The sequence below is a fragment of the Miniopterus schreibersii genome (assembly GCF_964146895.1).
Source record: "Miniopterus schreibersii genome assembly, chromosome: 3".
NCBI classification, from domain to species: Eukaryota; Metazoa; Chordata; class Mammalia; order Chiroptera; family Miniopteridae; genus Miniopterus; species Miniopterus schreibersii.
The window spans coordinates 23,782,173-23,809,844 of record NC_138103.1 but is presented as its reverse complement, the minus strand read 5'-3'; the positions used below and the strand labels follow the sequence as shown (position 1 = coordinate 23,809,844).

Below are 27,672 nucleotides of genomic sequence, written 5' to 3'. Positions count from 1 at the left end.
GTTAAGTTGTATGAATTCTTCATAAATTTTGGATATTAACCCTTTATTGGATGTATCATTGGCAAATATCTTCTCCCAAACAGTAGGTTGTCTTTTCATTTTGTTGATAGTTTCCCTTGCTGTACAAAAACCTTTTAGTTTGATGCAGTCTCATTTGTTTATATTTTCCCTTGTTTCCCTTGCCTGAGGAGATATATCCAAAAAAAAAAAATGTTACTAAGAGCAATGTCAGAGAGTTTACTGCCTATGTTTTCTTCCAGGAATTTTATGGTTTCAAGTCTTACATTTAAGTCTTTAATCCATTGTTAGTTTGTTCTTGTCCATGGTATAAGAAAGTGGTCTAGCATCTTTCCAGTTTTCCCAATACCATTTAATGAAAAGATTCTCTTTATCTCATTGTATATTCTTGCCTCCTTTGTCATAAATTGACCACATAGGTGTGGGTTTATTTCTGAGCTCTCTATTGATCTATGTTTTGGCAACACTCATTGATTCTGAAAACTTCTGCTGGGATATGCCTTCTCACATGCCACTGGCCAAAGTAAGTTGAATAGCGAAGCATGAAGCCAGTGGGACAGGAGGGCCATCTACCCTCCCATGGGGGAGGTACCGGGAGGGTGCCAAAGTGATGGACGCAGAGAGGGGCAGTGAATATGTGGGACAAATCACAAACCACTGCAGAGGCCAGGGAGCCACGGTCACTGAAAGGGGGCCCTTGTCTGCTGACACATCAGGACAAAAGTATCAAAGATACTAAAATATTTGAATCCACTGCGGGAAAGCTGCAATGTAGATATTATGAATCATTCAGAATGTTCTTGCTGTAGATGGGTATGCCTTAAAAGGATAAATTGGTTCTGCTCAAACTGAGAAAACAATTTAGGGCTTTTCAAAACGAAAAGAGGTGCCAAGGCGTTTTGAAAGAGGCCATTAGTAATGTACGTGGTGAGTTACCCCTGACTTATTAAAAAAGAGCATGATTTTTTAAATGAGTCCATTAGAAAGTAGTCATGAGATATTAGGGCTCTCAGAGCTGGCTAAATAGGAGGGAAGGGACGATAATTAGGGCAGTTAGAAATCTGTTATTTTGTGAGCTTGCCAAAGGAAATCATCCCTGCGTTCATTCTTTGGCAGCTAGTTAGGATGGCTTTGCGAGGGGCCTGCGCGGACCTGGGCACTGCTGACAGGGGGGTGATTTGGGCACAACCTGCAACCCCGGGGCTCATGTCTGGGTGGGGGACACTAGAAGTATGTACAATAAGAGGGGAGGTGTCCCTCCGTGGGGGCATGGAGGGGGGGGCGTCACAATGACTCAGCTGTGTATTGAAAGGCGAGTAGCCAACACAAAGGGGACAGCTGGGGAGGGGCAGCCACGGCAGAGGGGACAGCAAGCTGAACTGGCACCTGTTCCTCAAGTGGACCTGCCCGCCCGCAGGGCCCCGGGTTAGGGCTGCTCGGTCGTAGGTGTGCTCGCGCCGGCTGGGCCCTTTGGCAGGGGAGGTGAGGAGGAAGGGGAACCGCAGGGGAGATGCGGTTCAACAGGCGGGGGCCGCGCGCCCGGCAGTGGAGAGCCAGGGGAAGAGCAGCGTTCACGCGGCGGGGCCAGGAGCTCACTCTGCAGGGAGGTGACACCCTGAATACGGACCCGGAGCATCCAGCCTGACCCCTGGAGCCTGTGCTACGGCGCAGGGCACAAGAGGCTCTGCACGTGTGATTAATTAAGGATCTTAGGCGGGGAGGGAAGCTGGTCACCTGGGTGGGTCACAAGGGTCCTGAGAAGGGGGCGGGGGAGATGAGAGGACAGAGGAGGAAGCTGGTGATGTGACGATGGAGGCAGAGGTTGAAGATGCCCCACTGCTGGCCGTGAGGGTGGAGGAGGGGACATGAGCCAAGGAACGCAGCTCTAGAAACTGGAAAAGGCAAAGAAACGGATTCTCCGGTGGAGCCGCAGGAGGAGCACAGCTCTGCTGCCACCTGGGTTTTGCCCCCTGAAACCATTTCGGACTCTGACCTTCAGAACTCAGGGGAATAAGTCTGTGTTGCTTTAAGCTACTGAATTTCTAGTAATTAGTTGCCACAGCCAGAGCATGTCACGGAGGGCAGGTGATGGGGACAGACGGCAGGTGACTGAGAGGTCGCTGAGGGGAGGTCACAGAGGAGAGGTCACTGAGGGGAGGTCACAGAGGGCAGGTCACTGAGGGGAGGTCACAGAGGACAGGTGACTGAGAGCTGGTCACAGAGGACAGGTCACAGAGGGCAGGTCTTAGAGCAGCCAGAGACTGAACCAGAGGATTACAGGTAACATGAGAACCCCAGGAGCTGCTAGAGAAAATACTAGCACTTGTATTTATATTTTGTATTGCATCATTTTAAAAGTCTATTTTGGTGTTAACTTAAAAATAAAAAGGCCTTTCAAAGTGAGAGGCAAACAAGCATTTATTTAAGATCAATAAGAATAGATATTCTGGAACCATTAATTCAGGCAGAAGCCCAAATAATGTCGATTAGGAAACAAAGACAAGGGTCCTTTATGAGAAAGGGAAAGGGAACATCAATAGAAGGCAGGCATCTCTATTGGTGCAGATAACATAAAATATTGAGGTTTTTTAATCCTCACCTGAGGATATTTTTTCCATTGCTTTTCAGAGAGAGTGGAAGGGACAGAGAGAGAGGGAGGGAGGGAGGGAGAAACATCAATGTGAGGGAGACACATGGATTGGCTGCCTCCTGCACACGCCCTCACCAGGCCGGGAATCGAGCCTGCAACCCAGGTAACATGCCCTTGGTCAGGCCAACGCTCTAACCACTGAGCAAACCTGCTAGGGCTAAACCATGGCTTTCATTTCAGTCCAGCAGTCATAATAACTGCTTTCCTGTGGCGACTATGAAGGGACTCCACAGAGGACCACCCAGAACTACCCTGTGGACCTCACCCCATGCCAGATACCAGCAGGGGCCATTGTGTCCCACCAGCTCCCTGCTTTGCATCGGGTGAACTTGGCTTAGTCCTATCTTGAAATTCCAAATCTCCCTGCTTATTTTGGAATTTCTTTCCTGGTGTTATCTTTGCAAACAGTTCTTTGGAAAACAATGTTGCTTAGGCCCAATCCAAAGTTTATTTAGCCCTGTTTTAACGTTCCAAAGATTCCAGGCATAAAACGTGCAAAAGGCAGTTCCACGGGCATGGCAGCTCTGGCTCCGCTTTCAAGTGGCTCCATTTATATTATTGTTTACACTGGTAAAAGGCTTATGAACACGGTGTATAATTCACACGCATGCCCTGGGAGTGCCTGCTCGGGCTGTTTCCTGATAGGGGTGCGTGATTAATGAAAGCGTGAGAGGCAGGGAGGGCAGCGGGGAGCCTTGTAAAGCCCGGCAGGAGTGAGCAGGCGGTGGCAGCCATCAGAGGCGTGGAGCGCGGGGGAAAGGCCTGCCATCCTCTCGCTGGGCCCTGAGTGCCCTGGGTGAGGTGCCAGGCAGGGAGGCTGCGAGGGCAGGTTAGCCGAGGGTGAGGAGCCGAGGGCCATCTAAGGCATTAGGACCAACGGGCTCTTGGTTCAGAAGAGAAATCAGGTTTGGGGCCATCCCTTGTGAGTGATCAAGCCCAGAGGGGCACAGGGAAGGAAGCTGAGCTCCCGTGGGTAGGGGTGGAAAGGAAGGGAGGGTGCAAGAGGTGAGGAGAGGCCTCCCTCGGCAGGCCAGAGGAGCAGGCGGAGGGCTCAGGGGCACCAGGGAAGGGGACGTAAGAGCGAAGCCACGGTGCAGGTGGGATGCAGGGGAAGGTCTGCTGGGGTTGGGTTGGGGCGTCCCTGGGGACTTGGCCAAGGCAAATCCAGTGGTGGGGCTGTGCGAGAAGCCAGGTGGGAGCAGGCTCGACAGGAGATGAGAGAAGTGTCTTCACCTTGCCTGATTTTTTTGTGCATCAGAATGGGGAAAACAAAGCTGCAATTTAGAGGGAAATTTCCAGTTACTTGGAGGAAACCTGAAATAGTGAGGGACGAGGTCAGGACTCATAAAATGGAGAATTTGAAACCTTTTTTCACACTGGAGGGTGGGGGGAACTAGACACCCCAAGGAGTAGGGGGCTTGTCCCCCACCAGAAGCTCTCGGCACCCGGACACCTCACCCGCCTCTCCTCCCTAGTGGGTGTCAGGGTCACGCCAGGTCCGGGAAGTGGTCCCTTATTGAGAGAAAGTCTACAAGCATTATAAACATACCGGGGGGTTTTCTTTTCCTTTTAGAGGGTGTTTGCGTGAGACTGATTTGTTTTCTAATTTTCCAGTGAAATGAAATAAACACACAGTAGCTTCAGCAAGCAGAAGACAGTAAGTGGGTGTGCAGAGGTGAGGGGTTGGTGTGATTTCCCTTGGTTTTTAATGAAATACGTTTTAATCCTGCCGGTCACCACCGGCCCTGCTGCAAACAGCACCGATACTCCACCTCCGCAGTACGACCTGTCATATGATGAGTTACATCAGCGTCCCCTCCTGGAACGTGGGCTGACTCCTTTGGAGGGCATGCTGGGAAGAGAGGCGCAGGATGCAGGGGCCAAAGAAATGACCAATTTGTGGCTCTGAGTCATGAATTGTCATAATTAGAAGGCAGATAGGGTGCGTTACTGTTTGCTGCCCATTCCCTGTAAAAGCTTCGGGAAATAAAATAATAGGCTTTCGAAACACGAGCCGGGTAGAGCTCTACTTACCTCCAGCAGCACCGTCCCCCAGACCACCCCCTGCCGCCCCACACTGAGCAAGAAGGAGCCCAAGAAGACAGAGCCCTTGCTACTCACAAGAAAGGAGACCCAGGAACCCTGCCAGCAAGGGGCTGGGACTCGGGATGACCTATTGGGGAAGCTTAATATCGCAGTTACAAAGGAAATTGCTCAAGGACTCTAGACCACCCTCTAGTGAGAGAAGGGCCCTGCTAAGGGGGGGGGAGGGGGGGATAGGCCTGGGAAAAGGGGAGACTGGCTGGGGGAAGGGAAATTGTCTGCTCTGGAAACCAGACCACAAGACACCGTGAATGCCTACAGGTCAGCAACATCAGCATTCTCCATCAGCCAGCCCTGGCCTGGCCCAGCTCACCACGAGATCAGCATGTCATTTTGGAGAACCTGAGGAGAGGAAGGGCTGGGTGGGGGGTGCCAAACCTTCCCTCCTTTTAGACCTGTGTCCCAGGCACCACCCAACAGCCATCATCTTTTCATAGGCCTGTGGATGATCTCCCCATCCTGGCTTTCAACGGGGTTACATTGGGTCCCAGCTTGCTGACCCACCTCCACTGGCCACCCACCAGACTATCCTCCTCCCCCCGGGGCACTGAGAAGTGCATGGAGCCCCAACATTGATCCGCACCCCCTCCCGTCCTACTCTGTGTACTCCTACGATGCACCTTCCATAGGGTGTGGCTTGGCAGGGAATCCCTGGGTACCCCTTTCCCAGTGGCCACCAGGGTGGTAGCTGCCAAGACTGCACCTCCTGCCTTGCTGCTGACACGACTGTGATTTTGCTCAGGTACCAGGCAGACTTCCATGCTTGTCAGGAAGGTAATCTTGGTCCCTGGCCAAAGGGTGGGCATGTGAAAGACGGCTCTGGCCAAGGAGATGTGTGGGGAGGTGTGTTTGGAGGTTCCTGGGAAAGGCATCCCTCCCTGGAAAGGGCAAGAGCCAAACAAGCACATCTTTTGCTACCCCGGCCTTCCTGCCTCTGAATGTGGAGTGATGGCAACCATACTGTGAGGACAGTAAAAAGGAAGGAGAGAGAGAGTCTGGGTCTTGTTGACACTGCTGAGCCACCGAAGCAAACGCAGCACCCCCAAGAGATGAGCTGATTAAAGGTCTTTTGTGCTGAAGCCACTATTGATACGGGATTTCACTTGCCACCCAGTGCACACTGACAGGCTTCCTGGCCCCTCCATCAATATCCGCCCAACAGTGATGTCTGCACTGGCCCACCTCCAGCTCAGATGCTCCCAGTACCCAGCCTGACAGTCCTCCCCGTGCCTCTCAGCTCAGCCAGGCGTAAATGGCAGGACGCAGGGCTCAGAAAGGAGTCTGGGGTAACCCTGCCTCATGACCAAGACAGATGAGCCTGTGGGCAAAGGCGGCAGCAGGACACTGGGTTCCAAGCCCGCCTCTCCCCTAGGACGTCCCCTCAGGTGTCTGAAATGTCAGCACGAACAGCGGTTTCTCTGATACTAAGCAGTGTCCTTTCCTTTGTCCCCTGTAAACTCAAAGTCCCCGTGTACAAGTGGCACAGTGAGCATCCCTTTCTCTGGGAGGTCTGGGTGGAATAGAAGTCATCTTTCATCTTTACAGGTTGTGCCCAAAGGGAAAGAGCAGGCCTTTCTCTCAGCTTGATTTGAATAAATCCTGGGAGGCCTCTGGCTGGCTCGACCCGAGTCCTGCTCACATCTGGACCCATCACCACACCCAGGAGGTGGGCGCAGCACCTGACCCCTGGTTATATGGCCAACCTCAGGGTCAGGACGAAGTGTTCACTCGACCCCCTACCCCAACCTCTATGCAGTGGGTGAGAGACAGGGCATCCCCCAAAAGTGGGGACGTTGTTGTGGCTGACAAAGAATAAACGACTGGAGGGACCTGGAGAGTATCATGCTAAGTGAAATAAGCCAGTCAGAGAAAGACAAGTATCACATGGTCTCACTCATATGTAGAATATAATTAACAAAATAAACTGATGCACAAAACAGACCCAGAGACACAGAAGCATGGAACAGGCTGACAAATCTCAGAGGGAAGGTGGCAGTGGGTGGGTGGGGAGAGATTAACCAAAGAGTTTATATGCTTATATGCATAACCCACGGACACAGACAATAGTGTGGTGAAGGCCTGGGGGCAGGGGTAGAAGGAGTCAATGGGGGAAAAGGGACAGGGGACATCTGTAATACTTTGAACAATAAAGATAAACTTAAAGATAAATGTTCAAAAGGATGCAATGGGAAAACTGGAATGCGCCTGGTCTTTGATTATTTATCCTTAGGTCCAATCTGGGAACCGCCTACTTCCACATTGTTCATACGAGACAATAAAAACACTAGTATTTAAAACCACTTTTAGTGGGTAATTCTGTTACTGGTAACAGAGAGCACACTGATACGCACGTTCATGCTCACAGTGACAGGTACTCTACAGTATAAACATATCTTCCCGTCTGGCACCAGGTCAGAAAAATAAGGAGACAGAAACACCTCAAAATTGACAGTTATTAAAATATGGTCCATGTTTTGTTTCCAACTATCAATTATTTCAAGTGAAGTACAAAGTCTCCTTCCCAGGTTCCAAGAGTACTTTGCATTTGCCTCACTGAACTTTAATCTCTGGCTCGTGGGTACCGCTTCTCTCCTGGGCACGGGGCCAGGCCCAGTCTTATGATAGTAATGTTATACTAATGTTAATAATCTCATAATAACGTTCTGTGGCTTGAGCATAAACCCGAAGGCCCGAACTCCTGGGTCAGCCCCCTGAACATGCACAGTCTTGCTCCTCTCCACTCCCCAAGGCTCAGCCCTGAACACAGGACAGCCTGAGTAAGGGCGCTCTGCCACCAGGGCCCTGTCTCAATAACACACACAAATGCTACGAATTATGCAAGTATGTTGAAAAGCTCTGTGCTAAGTTGCTGGAGGTTCAAAAAAATCAAGGCAAACGTGTACTTTAGCCAGCAGACCAGTGAAATACCCTGAATAATGTTAAGCACGAATCATAAACTCAGAAGCCTGAGTTTAGAAACTGAGGGGAGCTCGTTGGGGGTGAGGCGACGACGGGAGTTACAGGCCCAGGCGGAACAGCAGCCGGAGCCCAGGGGAGCAGCCCACAGGGCCGGGAAGCAAGGTGGGCCGGCGGAGGCAGAGTGCAGGCAGCCTCTGAGTCAGGCTGAGGGGGCTGCTCCTGTCTTTAGGCTTGAAGGAGACGGGAGGCTTTGGGTGGGCAGCACATGCTCAGAGGTGCACTCTAGAACCCTCACTCTGGCAGCCTGTCTGGTGGCTGGGCAGGAGGGAGATGGAATTTGGGGTGAGGCACAGAGGTACAGTCTGACCAGCGCCTGCCGCTTAAAGCCTGAATCTGGAGGGCGTAGGCCATGCGCCATGCCTGGTACGAGGTGGGGCTCAGTCAGTGGCCACTGGTAATATTTCTATGACTGTGAGTCCGCCAGCTCCACCTGCAGGCTGAGGGAACATCACCCAGAGCGATGCTGGCGCTGCTGCTAGGCCCCCGTCAGTGACGCCAAACACCCCCACCCCAGAAACACAGCAAACACCTGCCGCCTTCCTTTTCACCCTCGAGCCCAGCCCCCAGCCCTGACACTGGGGATCAGAAGCTGACTGTCGCAGAGGAAGCGCTGACTTCTGGTTGCCTGGAAAGGGTCCAGGTCAGAGATAAGCCAGAGGAAGCCAAGTCCCAGTGTACCAGGTGCCTCGGGGCCTTTCACCGGGAATTCTGTGAGGAGCAAATAAGAGAGTGCCAAGACCACCCCTTGCCCCTGCAGACATCACAACCACAGCACTCTTGCTAAACTCAGACATGCTGACTGCCCTCAACACAGTGCTCAGGCCACCATTTTAAAGGCCCAGGCTCATCCTGTAGTGTCATCATGAAGCTGCTCTGGAGTGAACTGGACTGTGATGAGGCTCCTGGGCCCTGCTCTCTGCCCTCACTTGCCCTGTCTCCAAAGAGGAGGCCAGGGGTTCCTGTGTTGGGGACAGCCAGGCCATCTGACTGCCCGAGTGACAGGCAGATCAAGGAGAGGGGAGGGGAGGGACCAGTGGTCGAAAAGAACATTTCAATTTTACAACAGCCCAAGTTATGTTATCCAACTTCTCCTGAGCCAATAATCAGAGCATACATTTCTAGTAGTTCTCACTGAGAGCCAGTTAATTAGCTGCACAGTTTTCTTCTCAGTAGGAGGAAGGTGAAGGCATTATTGGGGTTTCAGTGTCTTGATAAGAATTCACAAACACCGGAGAAGGAGTTGCAGAATGGTTGCCTGTTCCAATTTTCTACAGCACAGGCACTGTCTCTTCTCACCCAGAAGTGAGTACTTTCTTCATAATGAGCTTTGTGTTCGCTCTCAGTCTTTCTTTCTCTAACATCCAGGCCCAAATCCTGAAATCGATAAATATAAATCTAAGGGCTCTAGGGTTCCTCCTAAACGAGAGGGTCTTTTTCCTCTAGAAAATGTAATGAATTTACAACACTGTACCCAACATCTTCAAAACCCAGTCATGAAAGTAACAGGATTTATCATATTAAATGAAAGGAAATCAGTAAAAGGCAAAAGCACCAAGCAGGCTAACAGCCAGCAATATTCGTCACTGCCAACTTGCATCAAGTCAGTAGGGGCCCCAGGGAGAGTCCATCAATTCGTATTCAAATAAAAAGTGAGAAAAACAACCAGCACACGGAAAGAACAAAAAAGATTAAATAGCCTTTCAGCTGAAAAAATACGCTGCTTTGAATACATTCAACTCCAACTATAGGGTGAATTCCAATTTCAGGATCTTATTTAAGGAAAAGATTAGAGGCTTACTCCACAAAGAAGCACAAAATACATTTCCTTATACCGTTTACCGTTACTGTCATTAAAATAATACATATTGAGTCGTATGTCTCTTCACACAAATGATTTTTACATAATTAAGATAACTGTGAGTTTGTATTCTCTATTTTAAACTTAGCATTATATCATAAACTCCTCATATTAAAAATCCTTCAAAAACTTTCCCTGGTGCTAGCACTGCACTAAAAGTGTTGGTTAGGTCGTTGATGGCCCCCATCCAAAGGACATTTTTCTGTCATCCTCCCTAGTCTCCCCATCACTGGCTTCTGGCGCTGTTGACAGTCTTTTCCTGATCCGCCCTCCTCCCGAGTTTCTGTGACTTGCGGGCTAGCTTCCCTCCTGCCTGTCTCCCCAGCCTATTCCCCTGCTTTCTCTGCCCTCCACTACCTGCTGGAGCTCCTGGAGGCTGGGCCTCTCCTCTCCTCATTTTATTCGGTCTCCTCGGGTGATCTCAGGCCTCCTTGAGGCTTTGATTATAACTTAGGATGACTCACACATTTCACCTTCCACCCCAGACCTGGATGCCTGACGACTGTCTCCACCTTCCCCTTGGAAGTCAACACCTATGTGTCCACGAAGGAACTCAGGATCTCCCCCAGGCCTGGCCCTCTTCCAGTATCAGCCAGCCTGGAAAATGGCACTATCTCCATCTGGTTCCCAAGCCAGGAAGCCAGGAGTCATCTTGGATATTTCATCCCTCCTCCCCAATCTAACGATTTGTGGCCAAATCCCTAAGTGTTACCTTCTAAGGTCTCTTTAAAATCCATCCACTGTCCTCCATCCCAACCACCAGTGCCAGCATATAGGGGTGTGCACAAATGCCACCACCCAGGCCTCTTGCCGATTCTACAATACTTAGTAACTTGCCTTCCTGTCAGGTCTTTCCAAACCATTTTTCAACCTGCAGCTAGAGGGATCTTACTAAAATGCAAGTCTAATCATGTGGTTCCTTTGCATAATTGCTCTTAGTGCCTGGCTTGGCCCACGTCTCCCAGAGTTATCACCCATCAAGTCCCCTGGTTTCCCTGAATGGCCTGGCCCTTTCTAACATATTCTTTGGCATCCTCCAGCCAGTGTGGCCTTCCTGCAGCTACTCAAATGTGCCAGGACCCTCCCCCACGTGGCCTTTACCTGCAATGTTCTTCTTCCCCTCCCCACCTCTGGAACCAGGATTCCTCACTTAGGTCCCAGCAGTCAGTGCACCCCTCCTCAGACTAGGGCATCTCCCCAGTTACACAGTCACACGGAGACTATCCCTCTCTGGAGCATTAGGATCACTGTGTGTTTGATGGTTAACACTCTTTTGTGTGAATCTTTGTCTTTGGTGAATGTCTGTCAGCATCATAATGGTAAGAATTATGTTCCCTTTCTTTCTTACCAATGAATCCTTAGCAACTAGAACACAAATGGTTCTCAATAAAACATTTGTTGAAGTAATGAATTACCTAGAAAATATGGTGTAATATGATTTTGCCACTTTCCGAAAAATATTAAATGCCTAGTTCACTTTGTGACCAGTGGGGACAGATCCTCATCTCCACCTGCTGTCCATGGGAACAGGCTTCCTGCCATATTCCGAGAAAAGGAATTTTCTGAGACTCGCATGAGGATGAAATACTGCAGAAAGCTTTATTACTGTGGAATCAAACCCCTGAGTTTCCAGGGTCCCATTTCCCTTTGTCCCACCAAGGAAGACGTGTAGCTGGGGCTTCAGCAGAGCTAAAATCAAAGCAAGTGTCCAGAATGTCTGTTCCATCCCCCCGCACTCCAGTGCAGCGAAACCAAAAGTTGGTTCTTTATAAAAAATCAGAACTGACAAACCTTTAGCTGGTCTCACCAAGAAAAAAAAGATGTAAATGACTAAAATCAGCTGTGAAAGCACAGCCTTGTAAATATACAGAAAACTACACTATGCACTTTAGATGAGTGAATTTTATATGTGAAATATAACTCAGAAGAGCTGTAAAAAAGAAAGGACAGGCAAACCTGAATGTTTATAAAAACCAATATAGGACAAAGGGAGCATCATAAATCAATGGGGATTGGGAGGAAAAAGTAGTTCTGTTGTTCATACTAAAAACAAAAAAAGAACCTTAGGTAAGGAAGGCCCTTTCTTGACCAGTGGCTCCCAAACGTTCTCTTGCCTCAGAATCACCTGGAGGGCTTGTTAAAGCAGATTTTTGCCCCCTCCCCCCCAAGTTTCTGATATTGTAGGTGTGAATGGATAATGTTTTACATGTCTATCAGGCCTGCGTTATGCAAATACTGCTAAGAGACCACAGTTTCAGAACCACTTGTAGATATAAAAACAAAGAACTCATAAAAGAAAGGTCAAAAACTCTTTGTAGGGTATGTTTAAGTATCTAATATCAAACATTGCATAAACTAAAAAGGCAAAAATTGGGGGAAATAATTTGCATAAAAAATCATTGACAAGTCCTTACTCTAAAATCTCATGGTTTAATGTAAAAAATTTAAGACTTGACTGGTTAAATAAACAAAAGACATAGGACATAAAGTTTTATCAATGAGGAAGTATAGGTACCTACAAATTTCCCTCTAGCAATATTCCATAAGTTTTGGTATTTTGTGTTTTCATTTTCAATTATCTCAGTCTTTTCTAATTTCCCTGTGATTTCTTCTTTTACCCGTTGAGTGAAAAGGGTGTCTTGTTATGTTAATGACTGACTTTTGGAAAGCCCCTCGGTAATCTAAAGAAGGGGCTGGCCGCCTGGGGGACCAACCATGTGACCAGAGGGTGGGACCTCTGAGGAGGGGAGAGGGGCTGCATATTGAGCCCAATAATCAATGGTCAATGATTTATTAGCTGTGCCTATGTAATGAAACCTCCACGAACACCTAAAGGATGGGGTTTGGAGAGTTTCTGAGTTGCTGACTGTGTGGAGGTACTGGGAGAGTGGAGCTCTTGGACAGGACGTGGAAGCTTAGAGCCCTTTCCCCACAACTTAACATATGCCTATCTTCCACCTGGAAGCTCCTCAGTTATATCCTTTTATCATAAACCAGTAATCTAACAAGTAAAATGTTTCTCGGAGTTCTGAGAGCCACTCTAGCAAATTAAATGAGTTGAACCCAAGGAGGGGGGTCATTGGAACCTCCAATCTACAGCACAGGGGACAACCTGGCCTTCTGACTGGAATCTGGAGTGGGGCAGTCTTCTGGGGCTGCCCCCTTAACCTAGGGTATCGCACCCTATCTCCAGGTGTATACTGTTCGAATTTAATGGAACTGCAGGGTACCCAGCTAGTGCTGGAGATTTGCTTAGTGTGAGGGGAAAAACTGCACACATCAAAATTGGGAGCAGAATTATATTCCTTAACTATACTTTAAAATTTATTCTCTTAGTGGCTGTTCTTCGGATTACAATTAGCATCTTTAAAAACACCTACCTTGGACTCACACTAACTTAATTTCAGTGGGTAGCCAATAGTTGCTCTGATGTTCTACTTACGTTCCCTCCACACTCTCTTGTGCCATCGCTGTCATCCACACTACATCTTCATACATTATAAGCCCATTAACGGAGTTTTGTAATTATTGCTTAGGCAGTGTGTTTTAAAAGAAACAGTTGCAAACAAAAATAAGTTTGTACTGTCCTTTATAAAGCCTATGTGGTTACTTTTACCAGAGCTCTTTACTTGTTCACGTGGCTTCGAGTTCGTTTCCAGCATACTTCCACTGAAGCCTGAAGGGCTCCCTTTCGTATTTCTTGTAGGGCAGGTCTACTAGTGATAGATGCTCTTATTTTTGTTTACCTTCCAATGTCTTGACTTCTCCTTTGTTTTCAAAGGAGCATTTAGCTATAGAATTTTTGGTTGAAAGTCTTTTCTTTCAGCACTTGAAAGATATCAGCCCACTGTCTTCTGACGAGAATTCAAGTTCATTTTATTTCGGTTCAGTCGTTTCTCTTAACAGATGATTTTCAAGTGGTTGTGAAGCTTTGGTTAAATGTTAGAATTGTAAAATTCATTGATTTTAGTTCTTTTGTTCATATTTTTATTGTTTTAGAGGGAGAGGGAGTTCACTAAAGTCCTTACTCTGTCATTTTGGAAGCTGACCTCTTCGTAGTTTTAATTATTTTAGATCACATGTTTTAATATCTTGTAAAGCAATTTTCCTTTAATAATTATTTTCCTAGAATTTTGTAACTATTCTTACCTGCTTGGCTAATTCTTCGGGAGAATGTTAGAGTCATTTGCTCAAGCTCCAGCTATAACTTCCATTGGTCCTTTAGAAGGCTATTTGGAAAACAGCTCACCTTCTTGGAATATCCAGGCTTCCCATTCTCTTCTCTTTAATACTGCTCAGTGAATTTAATGAATTTTTTCACATGGATTCCACTGTATTTTTCCTAGGCATTCAAATGTTTTTTGTTGTGACTGTGGACTGTGATTAATATGCTGTGTTATTTTTTTAAAAAGATAAAGCAAACATTTCCAGGGGGAAATAAAAACTACTCATTTATGTACCTAAGGTTAATGAAGTCATAAGGGCTCCTTGGGCAACTGAGAGGTTTATTTTTTTGGTTTTTCTTTGAAGCAACAAAGTATCTTTGTCCAAGTTAAATCTTAAGCAGAACCTCATACATAAAAAATAAAAGCATAGTTGCCTGGCTGAACGAGACCCTGAGGGATGGCCCAAAGCCCTGCCGGCTCTGCCCCCTGCCTCACTTCTCAATGCAGTCCCTGAGGCAGTTTCCAACAGTGGCTGTTTGATTACCTGTCACAAATAGGAGCTCATCTGTGGGCTCCTTAGTATAACCTCTTGCCTTTTTTTTTTTTAACATTTCATTCTACTTCAAGGTGTTTTTCCATCTCTATTCAGTGACCACTAGCACAGCTGTTTCAATGAGATCTCGCCTCAACTGACCTAGACCACTCCCAGCTCTCATAAGTCAACAGAACAGGAAACTGAACATAGGCCTGAAGATGCAGTGAGTTCAAGAAAGAACATAGGATTTCTGTGAGACTTTGTCACTATCTCATCCTATGTCACAACAGAGAGAAGTGTCCTGACTCTACAACTTAGAAATACAGTGCCCAGTTTTCAACTAAATGAGCAGGTGGATTATATGATGTATGAGTTTTACTCCAGCAGAGAATACAGGGTATTAATGACATGGCTGACAGGGAAGAAGTAGGGCTCACAGGGCTTAGAGTCGCAGGGCTAAAGGCATCTTTAAACAAACACACAAAAGAAAATCTGTGTTCTAAATGTCTACAAAAGATTTTTTATTAATTAAAATTTTAGGATAAAGGAATTTTTAAAATAATTATGATACTTTAAAAAACTATTGAGTATTCAATGGTGTTTACATTTAGAAAAAACTTGAACTTAAAGAACAGACTGAGTGAAGTACCCAGGGCTACCAGAGTGAAAGACGGGCAGACCTGCTGTGTGTGTGCTCATGAGAGGCTTTTCAACAAAAGGCAAACTGTACTCATTATGTCAAAGTTTGTTTGTGAGACTAATTATTCAATGACATCAGATGGCAATTCCTCTCATAGAAACGAGTTTTTACTCTAATCCAGCCCATATATTTACCTTCTGTGGCAATTTGTATGGGAAGGAATGAGATCTAGTCCAGTTTTAAAATCAATTCAATTTCTAAAGGGTTGGCACTAAGCAAAAATGTGAAGTAATCTATGCAGTATTTTAAAACAATTGAGAATTATGACAACTTAAGTTACTTTCAGATATAAGAAGGGGGTAGCAAGAGGGTGGCGATCTCGGAGGGAGCGGATACACTTACCTCGGGGTAGTACAATCCGCGAAGGCCAACAGCCCGCGAGGGGGAGAGGAAGGCACTCATTCTGCACAACACTCATGAATAGCACTCCAGGGAGTCTTACTAATGATAGCTCAAAACTGTCAGTCAAATCCTAATAAAGACTGTGTATACTTCCCCCCAAAATGGTTTTCTTCTCAGAAGTAAAATCAGGCAAGGGACTGAGCTCTGGGAAGACACGGTGAGGCCGCAGAACAGTGTGGATGCTGTTTCCTCAGCCCCAGGGCATGACCTGCACCCCCATGTTCTGCCCTACATTCTCCTGGGCGTGAAATAGAATTTGTGTAATTCGTCCTTGGAAAAAATCACAGTGGAGTCTGAGAACCCTCTGGGGCCATCAGTTTTTGTCCTTCAGTATCCTAAATTCAGATAATCTCAACATCCAGAAATGTCCTTCGATTTGTTCTTTCTCTGATACCTTGTGTCCTTGGGATCAAAGCCTCTTTCACTGGCACCAAATAAAGCCCAGGGAGGAGTTCTGGCCACATAATCCTCCGCGCTGAAAGTTTTGGATCCACCACTGACTTCATATTCCTGGATAAGCTCCTGGAAGCGATCATAATCGATCCACGTCCACCATTCTCCATCAATCTTAAACTAGAAAGAAAAAAGTAATCAGGTGAGAAGTAAAAACATCCATTAAAAAAAATCAAATAAATACCAAAAAATCAAAAATGAGCCTGATCTTTCATCCCTATCATGATAAAGAACATTTTTTCATGCTCCAGATATGGTTCCATATCAAAGCCAAAGAGTCAAAGGAGAGTTTCTTTTTTCCTTAGGACTCCAGCCAAACAACCTGGAAGACCAAGCTGCTGAATAAAGAATACAACCTGGACCTGAAAGTTAAGTTTCTCTTGAGCAGTATCCGTGAAAGAGGGTTAATTAAGTTTCTTGGCATTATCATGCTTTAACAGTCCAGCTAATTCTAATTTCTCTTGTCACTATTTTTTCTTTTATTAAAATTTCACTTTCAATTGGAGTTTACACTCAATATTATTTTGTAGTAGTTTCAGGTGTACAAGCATATACTTTACAAAGTGATCCCCTCGAGAGTTCAAGTACCCACCTGGCACCGCACATAGTTATTACAATATTATTGACTATATAGTGGTGCCTCGGTTTTCGAATGTGCTCCGTTCTGGAGACCATTTGAGTTCTGAAACGTTCAAAACCCGAGGGATCCACAGCTCACAGCTGGGCCTCAGGATCTTGCCCTCAGCAGAAGCCACATGGCAGGTTCCACTTCCAAGGTGTGTTGGAAACTGAAGCAATTACTTCTGGGTTTACGGTGTTCGTAAACCAGAATGTTCGTCAACAGAGACGTTCGAAAACCGAGGTACCACTGTATTCCCTATGGTGTACTTTACCTCCTGGTGACTATTTTGTAACTACCAGTTTGTACTTATAATTCCCTTTCCCTTTTTCATCCAGCCCCCTAACTCCCCTTGCCTCTGGCAACCATCAGTCTGTTCTCTGTATCTATGAGTCTTTTCCTCTTTTGTTTCTTCATTTGGTTTTTAGATTCCACATATGAGTGAAGTCATATGGGATTTGTCTTTGTCTGACTTATTTCACTTAGCATAATACTCTCTAGGTCCACCTAAGCTGTCGCAAATGGTAAAATTTCATTCCTTTTTACGGTCAAGTAATATTCCATTGTATATGTGTACTATTATATTTATATTCTCTTGTCTATTGATGGGCACTTAGAGTGCTTCCGTATCTTGGCTATTGTAAATAATGCTGCAAGAAACGTAGGGGGGCATATATCCTTTCGAATTAGTGTTTTGGGTTTCTTCAGATACATACCCAGAAGTGGAAATGCTAGGTCATAAGGCAGTTCCATTTCTTTGAGGTATCTCCATACCGTTTTTGATAGTGGCTGCCCCAGTCTGCATTCCTGCTAACAGTGCACTAGGGTTCCCTTTTCTCCACATCCAAGCCAGCACTTGCTTAATATTGATTTATTGATGGCAGCCATTCTGACAGATGTGAAGCAGTATCTCATTGTGGTTTTAATTTGCATTTTTCTGATGATTAGTGATGTTGAGCATGTTTTCAAATGTCTATTGGCCATAGGCATTTTTTGATGCAATGTATTGGGATTCTTCTCTTAGTTTCTCTGGTAGTTAATTATTGGTGTATAAAAATGCAACCTCAATTTCTAAATATTTATTTTACATCCTGCTACTTCAGTGAATTCAGTTATCACTTCTGGTAGTTTTTTGGTGGAATCTTTAGGGTTCTCTATGTATTTTATCTTGTCATCTGCAAATGACATTTTACTTTTTCCTTTCCAATCAGGATGCCTTTTATTTTTTCCATTTCTGTCTGATCACTATGGCTAGAACTTCCAGTACTATGTTGAATAAGAGTGGTGAAAGTGGGCACCCCTGTCTCGTTCCTGATCTTAAGAAAAACACTTTTAGATCTCCCCCGTTAAGTAAGATAATGACTGTGTTTGTCATGTATGGCCTCTATTATGTGGAGGTATGTTCCCTCTGTTCCTACTTTGCTGAGTTTTTATCATAAATGGGGGTGCTGGATTTTGTCAAATGCTTTATTTGCGTTTACTGATACGATTGTTTGATTTTTATCCTTTGTTTTGTTTGTGTGACATATCACATTAACTGATTTGCAAACATTGAATCAACCTTGCATCCCAGGAATAAATCCCACTTGACCATAGTGTATGATCTTTTTAATATATTGCTGAATCCGATCTGCTAATATTTTGTTGAGGATTTTTGCATCCATGTTCATCAGGGATATTGGCCTATAACTTTCATTCTTTGTAATGTGTTTATCTGGTTTTAGAATGAGGATAACGCTGGCCTTGTAAATTCAGTTGGGAGTCTGCCCTCCTCTTGAATTATTTGTAGTAGTTTGAGAAGGTCAGGTGTTAGTTCCTCTTGAATGTTTTGTAAAATTCACCTGTGAAGTCATCCAGGCCAGGACTTGTGTTTGCTGGGAGTTTTTTATTGCTGCTTCAATTTCATTGGTTGTAATCAATCTGCTCAGATTTTGTTTCTTCTTGTTGTAATCTTGGGAGATTGTTTCTAGAAATGTAATAATTTCTTCCAGATTGATCAATTTGTTGGCATATAATTGTTCATTGTATTTTTTATACTCCTTTGTATTTCTGTGGTGTCAGCTGTCACTTCTCTTGCATTTCTGATTTTATTTATTTGGGTACTCTCTCTTTTTTTCTTGATAAGCCTGGTTAAATGTTTATCAATCTTAATTGTTTTAAATGTTTATCTTTTCAAAGAACCAACTCTTGATTTCCTTGATCTTTTGTGTTTTAAACTCTATCTCATTTATTTCCTAATCTCTAACTTCTTTTATTTCCTTTCTTCTACTCACTTTGGGCTTAGTTTATCGTTCTTTTTCTAGTTCCTTTAGTTGTAAGGTTGATTGTTTATTTGATATTTTTCTTGTTTCTTAATGTAGGTCTGTATTGCTATGAATTTCCCTCTTAGGACAGCTTTTGCTCTGTCCCACACATTTGGGGTTGTTGTGTTTTCATTTTCATTTGTCTCAAGGTATCTTGATTTCTTCCTTGATCTCATTATTAACCCATTCATTGTTTAGTAATATGCTATTAGTCTCCCTATGTTTGTGTGTTTTTCAGTTTTTCTTGTAATTAATTTCTAATTTCATACCACTATAGTCAAAGAAGATGCTTGATATGATTTCACTCTTTTAAAACACACTGAGACTTGTTTTGTGTCCTAACATGTGGTCTGCACAGGAATGGTGGTATTTGTCAGGAGTGCAGGAAGATAGCCTTTGCCTTAAAGCTACACAACTCTGCCTCCCCCAGTGGGACTCCAGCACCTCCAGAGACTACCCAGAATTCCTCAAAACATTTTTAAGAAAGACTGCAATGCAGGCCCAGGCTGACTGCCTCTGGCAGAGCCCACAGCCATGCATGAGCTTGGCAGAGTGGGGCCTCAGAGAGTCATCAGGGTTGGGGCTAGTATAGCTCCCCAGGCTAATATCATATGAGGGGACTGCTCCACCAAGGAACAATGGGTAGTATGGGACAGGAACTCCACTCAGGGACATTTTCAGCCATCCCTCCAGCCCTCTTCCTAAAGCCACACAACTCAGTCTCTCCCCGTAGGACTCTGGCACCCTCTGAGCAGCTGTCCCTCCACCAGAGCCCAGGGTGAGTGCCTGTGAGTGAGATTTTGTGTGCTGTCCCTTTAAGGGGCACCTGGGTTTCCAGCTGTCTCCTGACTGGAAACCTGTACACCACCCAGGTAGACATAAGCCCTGATTCACCAAGGAGGACATAAGCTCCACTGCCATTCATAGCCAGATGTTATAGAGGCTCCTGTTTCCGGCACTGATGCTCCAAGCTACAGATCCTGGCGTAGGGTTAAGAACCCTTGCTCCTCAGCTGGGAACCTTTGCAACTGAAATATCCCGCTGGATTCTCAACCACAACACATGGGAGTGGGGTCAGCCCTTTTTATTTTATCTTTATTGTTGAAAGTATTACAGATGACCCCTCTTTTTCCCCACTGATCCCCTCCACCTGGCATCCGCCCCTGCCCCCAGGCCTTCTCCACACTACTGTTTGTGTCCATGGGTTATGCATATATGCATATAAGTTCTTTGATTAATCTCTCCCCCACCTTTCCTCTGAGATCCCTCAGTCTGTTCCATGCTTCTATATGTCTGGATCTATTTTGTTCATCAGTAATTTTGTTCATTAGATTCCACATATGAGTGAGATCATGTGATACTTATCTTTCTCTGATTGGCTTACTTCACTTAGCATAATACTCTCCAGTTCCATCCATGCTGTCCCAAAGGGTAAGATATCCTTTTTTACAGCTGCATAGTATTCCATGGTGTGGAGAAAAGGGAACCCTAGGACACTGCTGCTGGGAATGCAGACTGGTGCAGCCACTATGGAAAACAGTATGAAGTTTCCTCAAAAAGTTAAATATGAAACTGCCATTTGACCCAGTGATCCCACTTCTAGTAATATATCCTAAGAAACCTGAACTAGAATTTATGCACTCCTATGTTCACAGCAGAGCAATTTACAATAGCTAAGATTTGGAAACAGCCCAAGAGCCCACCAGTAGATGAGTAGATTAAAAAAAAGTGGGGCCAGCCCTTTTCATGTCTCCATCCTCCTACCAGTTTCAATGTGGCTTCTTCTGTAAATCCTTAGTTAAAACACTTCTGTTCAGCTAGTCTTTAGATGTTTATCCAGCCTGATTGTTCTATAATTTAGCTGTAATTTTGATGGGGTCATGAGAAGAGGTGAGTGCAACTTCCACCTACTCTACAATCTTGGATCCCTCCTTCTTGTCACTTTTTATCTGGTATGAATTTTCATGGTTGTATTAGTAGCACCTAGTGGAATCCGTTTTATTACTAAAATTTCCTTGCATTAGTGAAGTTTTAATCAATGACTTCCAATTCTGAAATGCTAACTCAATGACTCAAGCTAACCTTTTTAACCTAACATGGATACAATATCTCATTAATGGAAAGTTTTGTTAAGAATTTCAATTCAATAAAGGGAAATAATCCAATTTGTACTCTCTTAAGGAAATTGCTTCTCAAAAGTAACTGCAGAATAATGACCAGAAGTGAAGAAAACAGAAAGTACACTAAGGAGCCTCTGAAGGAACTACTAATTGAACTGTGGAGGCTTTTAATTCAAAGTATCTATTTGGCATTCATTCGTGTAAATGTATAACACGTTGATACTTGATTTATAAACAGACAAATCTGTTATGCCACTGTCTTTTTAAAAAAACAAAAACCTGATTATGAACCAAGTGAACTAACAATTTTATGTCCTAGCTGAGAAAATGATTAAAAATGTATAGTTTCCTGGATATAGAATATTGAAATATGCTGAATTTAAATGACATCTGATTTAAAAATTTTTATTATAGTTTGCACACAATATTATACTAGTTTCACAGTGACTCAACATTTATATACCTTATGATGGGATCACCCTGATAAGTCTAGTAACCATCTGTCACCGTGCAAACTTATTACAATATTATTGACTATATTCCCTATGCCATAATGACATTTGATTTTTTACCCAACAGCTAAGAGCTTTAGGGGGAAAAAATGCCAAACAAATGGAAAACTTTATCTATGAATCATGAGAAATTTTCTTCTAATAAGACCATTTTTTGAAATGGTGCCCCAAGGGCTCTTTGAACTCTATAATTCAAGACGTAAAATCCATATCTCCCGTCATTTTTCCTCCCAAGACAGACTGCTCTTGAATGTTCTCTAGCGCTGTGAAAGCAATCACTGTCATCCCCAGGCATTGAACCTCAAAACTAGAGTCAAAGGTGCCCCTCCCTTCCCTGACCCCTCACATTCAAAATACAGCCAGGCTTCATCGACTCTTCCTTAGCGTAATTTCTGTCACCAAGCCCCAACACCACCCTAACACAGGCCCTCACTTCCGGGACCCAGCAATAGTTTTCCAGCTGAATGATCTCCTGAATCCAGTTTTTGCTGTTTCCAAATTCTGCAGACTGCTTGAGATTACTACACCAACAGTAGAATTGAGCCCCATTATCTAGGACTACAGTCTAAATATCAAACTTCCATCTGGAGGCTCTTCATTAACTAGCTCCGTCATATGACTTCCATGCCGTTCCCTCTGTCTCATTAAACACCTACTTACACTTCAGGTCTCCTCATAAATGTCCTTTGCTCTGGGAAGTTTTTTCAAATCACTTGAGACTATGACAGTTCCTCTGCCACATGACTTCACTGTATCTTGAACTTGCCCAACAAGAGCATATTATAATTGCTTCTGTAGCACTACCTCCCCCATCCCATTCAACCCTGCCAAGACTGCTCGCTTTGTGAATATATCTGACTTATTATAATTTATATTATTACTTAGGACATACAAGGGCCTGGTCTCTTCCTCCTTACCTCTTAACAAAGCTAGAGGATGACATGGTGAAAAAAATTTTCACCTCTTCTATTGCCATCTTGAAAGACAGGATGAAATTTTGCTGCTATTGGCTCCATAAAATAGTATGGACTGTTTGCAGAGTGCATTCACAATAGAAAGCATGGTACATATGACTGGAAGTGTGATGATTTTCCAACTAGTACAGAAGTTAATATGTCATTAACGTGTATGACAGTAAAATGAGGCAATCTAGTTCATTTAAAAAACTGCTGGCAGCAACACACTAAATTGATTTCCTAACTCTAATGCAGTCTGGAGAACATCTGGTCTATTCTGACTACAAAACTTTAACCTAGCATAAACTGGAAGAAATTAGTTGCACAGATACGACAACTATAATCTAATATCTGAAAACTGACAACTCTGCTAATGTCTAAGAAAACAAACTAGAAGACAAGTAAATGTAACAAACGGTAGGTATATCAGTTCGCTTGGGCTAGCATAACAAATCACCACTGACAGGCTGTCTTAACAAAAATTCATTTTCTCACAGTTCTATTTTTTCTCTTTTTAAAATTTATTTATTTATTTTTTAGAGAGAATGAAAGGGGAGGAGAGGGGAAGAGACGGGGAGAGAGAGAGGGGAAGAGAGGGAGAGGGGGAGGGGGAGAGAGAGAAACATCAATTTCTAGTTCCATTTACTGATGCATTCATTGGTTGCTTCTTGTATGTGCCCTGAGAGGAAATTGAATCCACAACCGTGGCATATCAAGCCAATGCTCTAATCAGCTAGCTACCCAGCCAGGGCTTCTCACAGTTCTAGATACTAGAATCCTAAGACAAAGTTTCCAGCAAACAGCCATCTTCTCACTGTGGCTTCACATGCCTCTTCTTAGTGTGTGCACAAGGGTGGGTTGGAGGGGGGGGACTCTGGTGTCTCTTCTTATAAGAACACCAATCCTATCAGATCAGGGTCCCACCCTTATGACCTCCTTTAGCCTTGATTACTTTTTCAGAGGCCCCAGGGGGTCAGGACTTCAACACATGAATTTTGAAAGGACATTAGCATTCCATCTGTAATAGTAAGCTACTCTTAAATTAGCCATCAGATCGCTAAGACAAAAGTGAAACTATATATGCTCCCTCTCAAGACAATCTGAGAATAATCCTATTAAATAATAGCTCAGAAAGAGTCAAACTGTTTCATGCAAAAGGAGAAGCTAAAAGGGCAAATTTTATTTTGATTGGCACAAAAATAATGCTGAAGACAGAGCTGCATAAATAAAGGAATGAAACCTCAAATCACAAAGTGTGAGGTTAAACATGCTTCATGTCACCCCACTTCAAAACTTCCTCAAATCCAACAGTAAGGGAAGAGACAAATCTATGCAATATTACTATAAACTGAAAAGGTCATGGATGATCTCAAAAGCACAGCACAGGCGCCCTAAGGTACAGCCTTGGCTAAATAAAGCCAGGATGCTAAGGATTAGTGGCCTTGTTGGCCAGATGAGACAGTTCTATGGGCGCCCAACTCCTTTACAAACAAATCAAACTTCTTTACAAAGGGTCTTGTTCTCATTATTTTATTATCTTTCACACAAGGAATATTTTATTAAGTAGAATAATGAAGAATAGGTTATTTATTACTTTAAATGTTTAAAAATATTTTATTAAATAAACTTCAGGTCAAGATGGCAGAGTAGGTAAAAGCTGTGCTTACATCCTCCCACAACCACATCAAAATTATAGAACAAGCATCATTGAGAACCACCTGAGACTAGCTGAACAGAAGTGCTGTACCTCAGGATATAAAGAAGCCTCCACATCAACTGGTAGGAGGGGCAGAGATGTGAAACAGGCAGGTCTCACACCCACGTGTGGTGGTGGTTAAGAAACAGGAGGAGTATCAAGGCTGCAGAGGTCCCCCCTAAGGAGTGAAGGGTCCCAACCCCACACAGGGTTCCCAAGCCCAGGGATCCAGGCTGGGAAGAGAAGTCCTAATAACCTCTGGCAGTGAAAACCAGTGGAGATCGCAACTGAGTAAGACTGCAACAGAGGGCTGCTGGAGACGTAGGCACTGCTGGTCTTAAAGGGCCTGTGCATGGACTGGACTTACTCACTGATGGGTTCCCTTGAGCTCCAGAACTGGGGCAGCAGCTCAAAAAGTTCAAGGGATTGAAAACCTAATTGTAGAAATAAAGATGGAAAACTTCCCTAACCTAGCCAAGGAAAGAGATACACAAGTCCAGGAAACAGAGAGAGAGTCCCAAACAAGATGAACTCAAAGAGGCCCATCCCAAGACACATCATAATTTAAATGCCAAAGGTTAAAGACAAAGAAAGAATCTTAAAAGTAGCAAGAGAAAAGCAGTTAGTTACATACAAGGGAGCTCCTATAGTCTGTCAGATGATTTCTCAACAAAAACTTTGCAGGCCAGAAGAGAATGGCATAAAACATTCGAAGTGATAAAAAGCAAGGCCCTACAACCAGATATTTAGAATAGAACAGATAAAGAGCTTTCCAGACCAAAAAAAAGCTAAAGGAGTTCATCACCACCAAATAAGTATGACAGTCGCTTACCCTTGACTTTTACTAACTTTTTGGTATTAATCTACCTTTATGGTGATATAAGTCACATACCATAAAATTCAATTCAGTAGTATAGTTACACATTTGTACAACCAACACCACCATATAATTCAAGAACATTTTCATCACCCCAAAAAGAAACCCCATAGATGTTAGCAGTAGCTTCCCAATCTGTTCTTCCTCCAGCCTCTGGCAACTACCAGTCTACTTCCTATCTCTATGGGTTTACCTATTCTGAACATTTCATATAAATGGAATGATACAATATGTGGCTTTCTGTGTCTGGCTTTTTTCACTTAGTATGGTGTTTTCAGAGTTCATCCATGTCCACTTTTTTTTTAAAAAGCATTTTTAATAGAGAATTTGAAAAAAAAACTAGGCAGGGTAATATGAACCTCTATGTATCCATCATCTAGCCTCAACAGCCCTCAATCCATCCACACATCATTACCTCACCATGTATTATTTTGATTCAAATTCCAGATGCTGCATTGTTTTTGTGTAAATATTTCCCTAAGGACATATTATAATAGCTACTCTAACACTAGCCTCTTGATTAGAGTTTTTCTTCTTATTTTAATGGCCCAGGTCTACGAAGAACTGAATTTTTCATTTGCTAGGCATTATTTACTTAAAAATACAATGGATTCACACACTGGTTCTGCCTAATAAAAGCAATGAAGGGGAAAATGGAAATAAGAATCATGAACCAAAATCTCAGAAAAATTTCTCCAGAGGTCCAAGATTCAAAGTGATCTAAAATGTGATAAATACCTCAATATTTCTTCTGACAGTCAGAAACACTCACATAGAGGTTGTTTACTTTTTAGTTTTCCTTTGTCATTCCGGGAAAGAACCAGAGGTTATTACAAGGAGGTTTTGCTTTTGTTTGTTAGCATTCACCAATTATAATCCAGAAAGCACTTCAAATGGCTACATGAGGAGTAAACACGAAGTAATTCCACCCAAAAAGGAGACTTTATGAGCTCAACAGACAGAATTTAGGGTTTTTTAAATGTCTCTTTTAGTAAAGATAACAAACAAGCAATACTCACTATTATAAGGTGAGGGGGAAACAAAGAGGAAAGAGAAGAAAGGGGATATAAGGATAGGAGTGGGAGAAGAATGAATATTCAGATTACTCTTACCTTCCTGTGAGCAATCAGGAGGCAATTGGAATGTTCGTGTTCACAAGCAACTTCATAGTCGGGGATCAGATCCACCAATTCACGGACAAAGCGTACCACTTCCTCATGCCAGGGCACGTTGGCCATGGTAAGACTGCTTGCTGAATTCTCTCCACAGTAGGTAACACCCTGTGGAAATGTTACAATAGTTAGAGACAATTACAGGCCTGCTCAAATGTGTCAGAGAGAAAGTTTCAGAGCCAGTAAGGCGTCTAGAGGTCATCCAATCCAATCCCATCTGTATTTTAAAGTGAAGAAAGTGAGACAAAGATGATAAAATTTGCTTAGGAGCTAATACAAGTAGTTAGTGACAAGGACAACACTGGAGTTTCTGGGCCAACTGATGTTCTTTTCACTCTATGACTATGCTGGTGCTTTACGTAATATCACAATCTATGCTGTCTAGTCACAATAATATATTTGAACCAATAACACAGATTCACTTGGGTACTATAACAGATTAATTCTCAAGGGATTATAGTCCCCCAGTATAATATTGCAGGCATAGTTGACACCCATAAAAATTCACTGAGCAATTTATTCACTGGGAAAATAAAGTTAGCTCCCATTTTCCAGTACATTTTCTTTTCTTTTCAGTGTTTTTATTGAGTGAGAAAAAGGGAGGGGGAGGGGAGGAGGAGGGGAAGGGGAGGAGGGGAGGAGGGAGATAGAATCATCAATGGTGACACAGAATCATCAGCTGCCTCCTGCACACCCCCTATTGGGGATCGAGCCCACAACCTGGGTATATGTCCCGGCCTGGAATCAAACCACAATCTCCAGGTTCATGGGTCGAAGGTCAACCATGTACTACCCTGGCCAGGCTCCAGAGTACAGTTTAGATATGAGGCTGGTAACTTTCTGTTAAAGGCTGGATAGGGATCCCATTATTATTCTTTAAGGATATCATTTTGTAATGCATTTTGTGTATGGATACACACACAAAGACACATACACACACAGACATATACACACAGACACACATAGACACACACAGAGAGACATACACACACATACACACACACACACACAGAATCATGCCAAATAGGAAATACTTCTGTGGATACACATACATAATACATTTAAGTATCCCTACATGTATCTCACCTCTATAGAAATTCTTATTCAATGAGATAACTTTGGTTCTGTTTTGAACTCTACCTGACAGCCCATTCACATAAAACCCAAAAGTTTCATAGCTACGTCTCTACTTGGTAGATTACATAATGATAAAAAATTAATTTTCTAATAATGATGGATATCTTAACTTTGTAAGCTATTCAAATACCCCAGAATCAAAATTCCTTGACAAATGGCTTGAATACTCTAGATATGCTATCACTAAATAGGGGATGCTGAGATACACAACGTGCACCACTCACACTACTCTCTTTCTGTCTCTCACGCACTCTCTCTTTCACACATAGACACAGACACACAACATATTAAAGGGGGTAGAATGACATTAAATGAAAAAACCCACAAATGAACACTGCAGAGTGACCCTGACCCTACAGATGGCAGAGCTGGGACTCGGCCGAAAACTCAGATGAGTTCTGCAAAACACTGTGCTC

General features: G+C 43.9%; 1 protein-coding gene across 2 annotated transcripts in view; it reads right to left on the bottom strand.

Annotated features, from left to right (window-relative positions):
- Positions 1-14,813: 14,813 nt before the first annotated feature.
- LOC308554744 (S-adenosyl-L-methionine-dependent tRNA 4-demethylwyosine synthase TYW1) overlaps positions 14,814-27,672 on the bottom strand; it is a 115,818-nt gene continuing 102,959 nt past the window's right edge. For both annotated transcript variants that reach the window (XM_081132247.1, XM_081132246.1), the window contains exons 15-16: positions 26,060-26,227; positions 14,814-15,984 (exon numbers count right to left, since the gene is read on the bottom strand). In XM_081132247.1, coding sequence (XP_080988373.1) covers positions 15,763-15,984; positions 26,060-26,227 — 390 coding nt within the window. In that variant the 3' untranslated portion in view covers positions 14,814-15,762. The remainder of the gene's footprint in view (positions 15,985-26,059; positions 26,228-27,672) is intronic.